General features: G+C 43.2%; 1 protein-coding gene across 1 annotated transcript; it reads right to left on the bottom strand.

Moving 5' to 3' along the window:
- Positions 1-1,444: 1,444 nt before the first annotated feature.
- On the bottom strand, positions 1,445-10,606 carry LOC111974437 (SAFB-like transcription modulator). The gene is made up of 16 exons (XM_024002150.2): positions 10,423-10,606; positions 8,221-8,302; positions 7,702-8,135; positions 7,461-7,488; positions 5,806-6,301; positions 5,136-5,179; positions 4,613-4,725; positions 4,207-4,356; positions 3,742-3,857; positions 3,494-3,645; positions 3,252-3,412; positions 3,023-3,162; positions 2,747-2,927; positions 2,424-2,548; positions 1,882-2,058; positions 1,445-1,709 (listed from the first exon to the last, which is right to left on the bottom strand). Exons 1-16 carry the CDS (start codon positions 10,555-10,557, stop codon positions 1,445-1,447), a joined length of 2,799 nt encoding a protein of 932 aa, XP_023857918.1. The 5' UTR covers positions 10,558-10,606.
- Positions 10,607-11,173: the final 567 nt, after the last annotated feature.

The raw sequence follows: 11,173 nt of genomic DNA, 5'->3' as shown, positions 1-11,173 counted from the left end.
GACCAGCAATAGAGGATTATCACAGGAGGCCCTACTACCAGAATAAGTGGTCCACAATATGTCTTTTTGCGAGTGAAATCTGCATAGACACGAATGGTGTATGTGCCCCCAACGTTACCTACCTCTCCAGCAGTTCTTCTGCTCTTTCGGTGGCAACTGCACGTGGCATGGTCTTAAGAATATTGTATAAATATGATTTTGATAAGTGGGAAAAACTACATTCTTCAGGCCAAGCGCGTTTCATGTATCTTTGGGGAGTATCCAGGTTTTAGATGACCGAGATAAGCTGCAATGGACATGGCTCACCGTGGAAAGAGTCTACTTGCGGAAGTATAGTTTTGCGAAACACACCCAGTGCTGAATTTGCTGCTGGCGTTCTGGATGAGTTAGGGTTTATAGTGGGCACCATGTGTTGGTCCACTGGCGAAAAGTCCCAAGCCAACTGATGTTGATCTCGATGTTTCTGTCATCCTTAGGAACGAGTTGTACTCTATCGCTCGCTAGTGTATTTTATGCGTTTAACTCATAGACGCCGCGTCCTAGGCGCAAATCAGAGCTATCCCGTCTAGTGGCTCCCTCCTCTTCCGACTCTCCCGTGCAACTTGATTTGTTGCAGTATGTCGAAGCATCAGTGTTGATACTGCTTCTAATATCCTAGGAATGGAGAGTAACGAATTCACATTATTTGTGTTAACTGCTACGCTGACATCCGCACCTTTCGTACTTGCTTATTCATTAATTATTAGTTATACAAATAGTGAGTATTTTTCCACCCCCAGAGTCAAGTAGTGTTTTGTGTCCTTCTGATATCTTAATTTTGATCTCGAAAATTATAGCTATGATAAAAGATTTATATTGGCGAATTTTAACCCATATCCACTATAACAGTGCGAGACAGTTTTCTTCTTTATATTAATTTGTCATTCTATTTCACCTTAGTGCAGTTTAAACTCTGACGCCTAGGTCTAGTGAGTAGTGAGGCCTCCGTTTGCCTCTATTGTGCAAGGCTGTCATCATGACCTTGGGCGCTAGATCAAAGCGCAATAGACACGTCGCTTGAGCGGCTACCAGACCCGACCAATGCCACTTCTACTTACACTGGCGAGGTACGAACAACTTAAAGCTCACCAGTCAAACACAATCTGCCGCTCGCGTACGACACAACACTGAAAGCAGACAAAAGACAATGAAGAATGCTGGGATAGAGGGGGAGATTGCTAAGTTATTGACAATTTGCTGTCGCCTATGAATGTAAAACATAAGGACATGAGGTGTAAGGGGAAATGAGGGTGAGTAGCTCAATGTAAATAGTGATATCATGTATATTTAGAGTATCGATATATTGTGAATAGCAGGTGATTAACACTGGACTGGATGGCTACTGGTCATTCTCATTTTGACACGATGGTCTGTATCTACCTTGCCGTGCACAACTAGTTAGGATCTACGCCCGGCGCTCAGGCATGGGCGCGGCCCGGCGCTCAGGCATGGGCGCGGCCCGGCGCTCAGGCATGGGCGCGGCCCGGCGCTCATCCCTGTCCCGGATCTCTCTGCGGTCTGTGTCACGGATGTCTGCGCGTGGAGTTGGAGGAGGCTCGGCCCTGCGGACAGTCTCAAAGTTCTTGGTGTAGCGCTCAAACCCAGAGCTGTCCCTGCGAGCAGCGGGGCGGGACTTCTTGGCCTCAGGCTCACTGTTGAAGCGGTTACGTCTGAAAACCCCCCACACCCAAAATGGATTGTCAGATTCTGTCAAGAGCTGAATGTTACTGGAGGGGGATAGACATGCTAAACTGCTATGTGGGCTGTGTGTAGCTTGCTCTTTGCCGTTTTAGGTCCAGGTTGCTTTATTTACAAAAAGCACTTATAAATAATAGGGCCTACCTCTCAATGGTGTTGGGCTCCACGGCTGCAGCCTCGGGGAAGCCTCTGCCTCTCTCCCGGGGGCTGAACTCAGTAAAGCGGTTCTGCTGGCGGTTGTAGTCCGAGCCCTGGTTGACACGGCCCTCAGACTCTGGCTGGATCTTCTTGTTTCCATTCCAGTAGGGATCATCCCTCCGGCTGAAACATTCAATGGAGAATATGCTTTAACTGCGCGACAAGTAAACTGGTGTGGAATACCACTTTTTGAGCTTGGTCAGATATGATACCAAATTGTATCTTTCACTTTTCAGTTGATGGTCAAATTGACATCTGCTGGTCATGTCTGAGACCAAGCATCCCTGTCTGCCGTAGCATGCAGACATACCAGGATAGTATGGGAGACAAGTCTGTGTGCAGGGACAACGACAAAGCAGTACTGTAACCTATCCTGCAACGTCATGGACATAATGGTGGAAGCTGGTTGTCCACGATCAGAGCCTCAACTACACAGAACAAACCCCAGACAAACATCCCATCCCCAACTACAGTGTGGCCTTGTGTACCTGTGGTCCACATCGCGGCCTCTCTTCAGGTTGTTTCTCTTCTCCTGCTCGTAGCGGAGCTGCTCCTGCTGCCTCCTCAGCTCCTCCCGCTCACGAGCCATACGCTCCGCCTCTTTACGCCGCTCCTGCATCACAGCGAGATAACGTCAGCATTACATTATCAATCCACTAAATGGTTTGCTCAAAATGCTCCTGGGAGCTGTTGACAGATCACCAGGATGAACAATGAGTAAACAACTCACCTTACTCCTGTCGTTTTTACAACAATCAACTAAGGTACAGCCTAGTTGACTAAACATCCTTAATGATTTGAGTCCAAGCACCTGCTCTATGCGGATCCTTTCCCTCTCCAGCCTTTCCCTCTCCATGCGCTCCCTCTCCAGTTTCTGCCTCTCCACCTCAAGCCTCTGACGTTCCCGGAGCAGGTTCTCCCTCTCCTCCCGCTCCCTAATCAGACTGATACGCTCACGCTCCCGGCGTTCCCGCTCCGCTATCTCACGCCGCCTGACGGGACAGTAAGTCACAGAAACATTAGTACCCAGCATCCTCACAGTACTACAGAGTACAACAATTAGAGTAGGAGTTTGTTTCAAGCTGACCTGCGAAGCTCCACAGCCCTGCGGACGCGCTCCAGCCGGACCATACGCTCGCGCAACCTCTGCTCTTTCATCTTCTCAAAGGGGAGGATGTCTTTGCTGCCTCCCTTGTTGGGGAAAACTCTAACTCTATTCATCTCCATCTAGGAAAGACAAGCATGTAGAGGTGAACATTGAAAAAGAAAGTTCCATGATCAAACTTTGTCAGATAGGGAAAAAAACTGCGACAAACCTCTTCGGGAGGCATAAAATATCTGGGTCTCCGCTGCATCATGTTGTTGTTGGTGGTGAAACCCGGCTTGTCAAATCTCCCCCTCCTGAATGGTGGTCTCACTTTGTTCAGGTCTCCTTTGGCATGATCAATCACCACCATCTTGCCAGGGCTCTTGGTCCCTACAMAAAACAGGACAGAGGTTTTAATTTTTACTACACTACAACACAATACATAAAAAACCTGAGAAGGAGCATACATACTTCCACCATGCTTTTTATCATCTTTCTTGGAGGCATCTGGGCCTGAGCTGGATGTTGTGCTTTTAGACTCCTGCTTCTTGGATGAATCCTTGCCGTCTTTGTCTGATGGCTTGTCGGACTTCTTCTCTTCTTTTTTGGAGGATGGCTGGGTTCTTCAKGGGGAAAAAAAGAACAGAAACAGAAATGAACATTTCTTTCAAATGTCCCCCTTCTGAAAAAGACAGATTTTGTGTTTCTTCCTCACATACTTGCTAGTGCTAGTCTTGTTTGTCAACGCACTACGTTTGTCACTCGATTTGCTGGAGCTGGTTTTGTCATCTGATTCCTTCTTTGAAGGTTCTTTCTTGAAGGGATCACTTTTAACCTAAAAAGACAACAAATACTCCGTTACAGTATTTAAAGGCTCCGTCACAATTCTGAAGCAATGGAATTTAAATTAATTGAGGAACAAAAGGACCTTGAACCTTGTTTCTCCCTACAATGAAAATTACAGAGCGCATGTTGGCTYAATGGCTCAGAAGAGAATGTCAGCCAATGTTGTTTTGCAAAAAAATAAACTCTCAAAATGGAATCTTAGAATCGTCAAGAGTTCTGGAGGTTTTATGACATCACAAAAGATAGAAGTCAGAGAAAAGATTCTGTACTGTAAAATTGTAATCGTGCTCTCAACATTCTAGCTGAACAATGTGCAAAACAACTGTTTGTCAGCTTACCCTTTCAACAGATATCTGCTGGCCGTGGAGTTCTGTGCGGTCCAGGTGGGAGATGCACCTTCCCACCTCTGCACTGGAAGACATTGTCACCAAGCCATAACATTTGGCTCCAGGACTGCGAGCATTAGTAACCACTTTTGCACTGAAAACCTGTGGCGACAGGAATTTGTTTAGAGGCGGAGCAACTACATGTTGCTTGTAGAGGGGTTGGGTTAAATGCGGAAGACATTTCAGTTGAATGCATTCAGTTGTTCAACTGACTTGGTATCCCCCTTTCCCTTAGTAAACCAGTAAATTGTTTCCATTAAGTCAAAGCAAAACCATGACAACCATACAGTAAGAAACAACAAACCCCAGTACCCCACCACAAGAAACCGTTTATGGATGTTTTAAGCTCTAGGCTTACCTTCCCATATTTGCCAAAGAGGTTTTTCAAATCAGCTGCTTTGGTGTTGGAGGACAGGCCGCTCACCCATATGTTTCGAGTGGAGCTGCTTGCACTACTACTGCTGATACTTCCTGAAATAGGGTTGTTTAAAAACATACATGCACTATAGAGGCTTTTACATGTAAAATGTCTACACATTGTACAAACTAATCTATAAGAGCCTAATGTTACTTACCGGTAAGAATTAAATGTTAAAATGCAGGTGCTTTTGACAAAATGAAATAATTTGACACCTTTAAAATGCCAAAGAAATGTACTTTTTAGATATGTGAAGAAAACTGGGTAATACGGCACATTACTACACCAGTGGTACTAAAATTCACAGATCAATTGTTTGTTCTGACGCTAGAGAAAATAATGCCATTTTGGCTGTCCAGTCAATACTGCACATTGATTACATGCACTACATAAAGGCCTATGCTTGACCATCRTCTGATCATTAGTAGTGACATCTTGAGAAATGCATCTGTAAAATGCTTACCTTTGTCATCTTTTGTGGCCTTTCCATCTCTGTCCTTTGAAGAACTACAAAGCAGATTTCACAACAAATAAAAAGAAGCAAGAGATGAGTGCCAATATATGAAAGCCCCTGCGGAATATGACGTACACCAGGGCAAACAACTTTTTTTGTCAAAAAAAGAAAAACACTTTATTTTTCTGTATGTATTTTTTTTAAATCCCCACGGGCAAGGCTTGCATTTGGACAAAACTCCCATAATGGCCTTTTTCATTGCTTTTCCACGGGTGATATGGGTCATGTTCTCAGCCAATTTACTCCCTGGACCAATGAAATCTTCAGTATTGCGTTCGACTTCACAGCGAATCATTTCATATGTTTCTGACAAACTGACATCACAGGGACTACTGCCCCTTTAAAAAAGCCCTACGTGGGAACTGGAAAAGGCAAACGTGCTGGAAAGGTGAAAGTAACATCTGTTTTCAGCTCCTGGTTAATGACACAAATTACCCAACTTCAGGAAAAACAACCAAATGAAAGCAACAAATGGGAGGCTCATTAGGTACATCAATGAACATTTCTCATTAGGAAAAAAAGCAAAAAAAATCTTGAGGCTACCCACAATGCTGCGTTCACAGTGAGCTGGAACTTGGTAGTAGTATCTTAAAGAACTGACATAGCTAGAAAGACAAACCTCTTTCCTTGACCTGATGCCCCAGTAGACGAGGGGCCTTTCTTCCCAGAATCCTTGTCTTTGTCWCCCATTTCAGYTTTCTTCGAGGCCTCTCTGCTTTCCTTCTTAGAGGAGTCAACCTTCGTCCCGTCATCCTTCTTACCATCTTTATGGCCTTCCACTTCCATCTTCATGGCATCCTTGGGGCTCATCTCAGCAGAGGCCTCTGGCTCGTCACAGCCCTTGTCTGCCTCTGAATCTGGAAGTTTCACATGTTTACCTGTTTCCAGGAGGTCATCACCATCAACATCCAGCGTGATGGCATCTTCATTCTGGAGTGTGACGGATATGTTATCGTCCTCGTCTTCTTTAGCGGAGACGGCAACTTCAGTTTCGATCTCCTCCACTTGTTCGGCCTCCGCCTCGGCTTCTGCCTCAACCTCGGTTTCTGGGAGGCCGTCCTCACTGGGTGGATGTTTAGAATTTTCGCGAGTACCATCATCTGTATCAGTTATATCTGAGGGATTTAATAAGGATAAAACATGGCAAAAAAACACAATGTTTAACATTGACATGTCTGTTACTTGACCTAGGAAGTAGAATAGAAAGCAAGTTTAGTATTAGTGGTCATCGAAGGGTAGAAGACCACAGGAACACACAAAACATACATTCCTCATTGAAAAATGATGGTGCGGATCAATAATCTTCATGTCATTTTCACCACCAATACTTCTTTTGCGATCCTTACAGTTATGTGTACTGTACAGTGAAGTTACTCTTCAATGCTCCTGTCATTAGGAGCTCCAGTCCCGTTCATCAGTTTGAAGAGAGGGCATTTGTTCAAATGAAAGGAAAAGGCCATCTGTCCAACTTCTTTCGTAACCAAAAAAAGAATCTGTGCCCAAAGCCATAGAGGTCAAATTCAGTCTCATTTTATGGCCGTTCTACTGCCCAGGGCTCTCCCATCATAGTCTTTATGGTCATCTCCCATGTCTTCTTTCCCGCATAAAAGTCTGTCTTAAGTGACTTGGGATGGTTGACAAAAAAATTGATGTCATCTTTAATCGTCCTTGTGACTGTAGTGACTGGCTCAAGTCCTTAGCAAATGTGTCCTCTAGTCTGTACATCATGTCCTGGTTGGTCTTTGAGCATTCTCAGCGATGATTTCTTCTCTCCGCCTGAGACATCTGTACTGCAGTTGGGGTGCTACAGGTGGATGGGCCCCGATGGGCAGGAGTCCCCCATGGTATCATCAGCACACACTGGAACTCCCTCTAACTCAGCTTGCCTTCTTCAGTGCAAACCTTTCCCTCACCTTAAAGAAGCCTGTTGATTCCTGAGCTTTTTATCTTGAGGGAATGTACTATGCAGTCTGTATGGTTGATGGAGCCCTCTTGCATCTCAGGCCTGGAAGAGTAGGTAACATCCCATCCTCAAAAAAAGTACTGTGACAAAAAGAAGCAAGTCCTCCACAAACAGGATGTCCCTTCTATGTTGTATTCATGAACAATGAGTCCTGGATAGATGGCTGGCTGGGTATCCAGCCAGCAGACAAAATAAATGGAAGGCATAAAGGAGGGGGCATAGCAGATTCTTACCTTCACGCAAAGGGGGCTACCTGCAAATCCCCCCCCACAAAAAGTAATCAATTCAATAGGGTGTGGGCACAAACATACCTTCTTCAACGTCATCCTCGTCTCCCTCCTGAAAGAGACGAACGTGAAAGGTAAATACACATATAAAGATAGTGTCAGTCTAATGCCTTACTTAAACAGGGTTAACCGATCTGAATACCAGCATTTCATTTTAAAAACAATATCTGATCTGGGTATGGTAACCTAATGATCTCTAGTCTACCGTGAGAGTGGGGTAAACACAAACATACCACAAACGTAAACATATTCATGTGACACTCACCTTGGAAAAATATTTGTTTTCCTTGGTAGCAGATTCCTCTTCCTTGGTAGCAGATTCCTCTTTCTTGGTAGGAGATTCCTCTTCCTTGGTAGGAGATTCATCTTCCTTGGTAGGAGATTCATCTTCCTTGGTAGGAGATTCATCTTCCTTGGTAGGAGATTCATCTTCCTTGGTAGGAGATTCATCTTCCTTGGTAGGAGATTCATCTTCCTTGGTAGGAGATTCATCTTCCTTGGTAGGAGATTCATCTTCCTTGGTAGGAGATTCATCTTCCTTGGTAGGAGATTCATCTTCCTTGGTAGGAGATTCATCTTCCTTRGAGAAGGATTCATCTTCCTTGGAGAAGGATTCATCTTCCTTGGAGAAGGATTCATCTTCCTTGGAGAAGGATTCATCTTCCATTGGATTGTCAGTGTCAGAGTCCACTTTCTTTCCTAAAGAAGTAATGGAGTCATATCATCCAAATTGGAAACAGAAATATTGAACAGTAATTAAAAAATATTAGGAATGTCAAATTACCTTTAGCTTTTTTTCTATTAGGCGTGTCTGCTGGGAGTGGAATTTCAATGGTCTCTGGATCTCCACCTTCCTCCTCAATGGCCTGAGAAAGTATAATAAAGATTTTTWWAAATTAAAACACTATTGTAATTACTAGTCATTTATCTGACATTAATTTAGCTGCATGTCTCACCGTTATATTTAGCCTCACAATGAAGTGTTTGACCATTTTCTTTTCAGGACAACAAGTAGAACACAAAACAATTTGACATAAAACAGTTGCATTCATGAGTTTCATTGACAAACCTCRAGAGAAAAAATTGGTCCGCCAAAGCATAAACCTGATGAAAATGAATTTATATGAATGCTGTAAGTACAGAAATTGTTTGCTCACTGTGATATGAATATCCAACTAGTCAGTGACAACAACTATGTGAGCTTATTACAGTATTATAGAAACCATGTCACTACGCTCTTCTAGGTAGAAGTAAACCTTATACCCTTCTAATGACTCTTATGTAGCTTGTGAGCGTCATAGAGCAAAACATGGAGTCTCACCTTTTTAAAGATTATAGTATATAGCTCAAACCATTCGGACTCCACAGACATTTTAGTAAAAAGACCCAGTCCTGGGCCCCTTCGGGATCCGCCCTTGCCTCAAACACCGCTTTAGCTCAGCCCCCCTTAATCACACAGAAGTACGTAGTTCAAACACACTACGTTTAAAAGGGGTTCGAAGTCCAAAACGCACACGGGCGTTACGGTGGGACTCAATCAAGTTAAAATACGTTCATTACTCACCAAATATGGAGTTTTGAATAGCAACTATCGTCATTTACTGCCAGCATGGCCAGGATGTACATCCAAAAAAAGGTCTAAATAAAAATGTACAAGCAACTGAAAAAAATGCCTATTCTGCACTTCCAATGTATATCACTCACGTCACAAGGATCGCTGATAGCACTAACCTTACTGCTATGAACAGGTCGGAAGTCTACAACAGCTCAATACATTGGAGCTGCCGAAGAGGCATTGTTTAGGCCTACATACCAGGTTGTCACTAGTTACCCCAGGCTCAAAGTCATAAACCCCACCTATTTCTACAATATAACGTCTTAAAATCTGATTTTAAACCTAGCAGCTAACCCTAACCACACTGCTAACCTTACGCCTAAACTTAAATCAGTGGTGGTCGGTGCATTTAAGGTGATGGAGGGCAACAACAACAAATTATGAGCATGGACTTATTTCTATTACAGCATATTTTATGACTKTCATTCATATTCCATTCACCCAGCTCAATGTAACATCGTTATGTTTAGGCTACTACATAATACCTGAATATTCCCTATATCCATCATGAGGTTGCTACAACCTAGCCTATGAATGAAAGTTTACAACATAGGTGCACAGGATCAGAGAAAATTGAGTAATCAAGATGACAGACAGTGACATTCAATACAAACAGCACGATCATATCATTTATGATATAGACTATTTTGACTTTATGGCTGTGCTATCTAGTGGAAACCTATATACCGGCTTATTTAATGAGTAACTAACGTATTTTGACACGATTCAATTTGAGAAACTGATGAATGGCTGCTTCCTGGGTTTAAATGAGATTCACCATATCAACGTCTCCTGTCAAGTCAGATTATAGTTAATTATATGTATAAAAAAATTACATAAGATAATATTTACAAAATAAACTAAACTCTTATTGTTCTTAATTAAAAAATAAAATTAGATTTTTCATTTGAATTATAAACGTTAACTCTGATCAAGGTATTTTGCGAAATGTGTGTGTGGATGTGATGTGGGCCTAAACCAACCAAATTTTCTAAAGGAGACATATATGCGATAGATGTCATGGCCAGCTAACATTTGTTAGCAACGCCCCCACATCGACTGCATCGATGCAGGACCGTGGGCTACCTTGTCAACCTGACGCTGCAAAGACAGGCCGCGTGCACGCAGTATCGCAGTTGGAAAACAAGACACCATCCAACAGTAACGTTAGTTAGCAACTATGAAAATAGCAAGCTGTACATAGATAGACATTCATCCCATAACAAATTGGATAGCTAAGCTATCTAGCTGGCAGCAGTTGAGGACGGCCTCAATCAATCAAACTCGTACAACTGTTTGGTAGCTAACATTAGCTAGCCTAGTGGTCGTTAGCTTTGCGTTCGCCAAGTACAAATAAATTGAGTTCGTTACCTGTTTCAGCCTGGCAATTAGAACATTCTTCACACCTGTGACATCTAAATTCCTTCGCTTGAGTTCAGATTTGAGATCTATAACTCGTAAATCTGTTATTTTCTTTGACTCCGTTGAAATGGCACCCGACGCCATTTTACCTTGTTGGATGTGTTGTTGTAAACTTGTGTGTGCAGAAGGGAAGCACGCATGCTCACGCAATGACCCCAAAGTTATTCTCAAAATGTGTATTGGCGGATCGCTTCCAACTGAAATATGCATACACTGCCACCTACTGTACTGGAGTGGGAGGCTGGTCACGGCCTCATTATTAATCTATCTTCTTCTTCTATGATATCATGGCGGTCCGCAAACAAACGTTTAAAGTGCATGCTGCCACCTTATTCRTCTATTTCTCTTATATAGCCCTTTGTTTCTACCTACTGTTCTTGAGTGCAAATTCATTACACTTTGTGACACAAAGGGGAAGAAAAATCACTGTACCAACTAACCCTACACCCATTAAAACCTCACCCCTATTCCACTACTTGGCCCTATCTGATCCTACACCAGGCTGGCAGCCTGGGAGGACTGGACCCTATCTTTCAACACACCTTGTCCTCTGCAACAAAATATTGTACACCCAAGTACTTCTCTGCAGTTGCCACCCCAACATATATTTTCTGTGATTCACGTTCCATTTCTGCGATACAGTTGATAACCATGGATATGAATGCTAAGAACCCAACCTTACTGAAACCCATGTTATTCC

Source organism: Salvelinus sp. IW2-2015, linkage group LG15, assembly GCF_002910315.2.
Source record: "Salvelinus sp. IW2-2015 linkage group LG15, ASM291031v2, whole genome shotgun sequence".
Taxonomy (NCBI): Eukaryota; Metazoa; Chordata; class Actinopteri; order Salmoniformes; family Salmonidae; genus Salvelinus; species Salvelinus sp. IW2-2015.
This window is presented reverse-complemented; position numbering and strand designations above follow the sequence as displayed.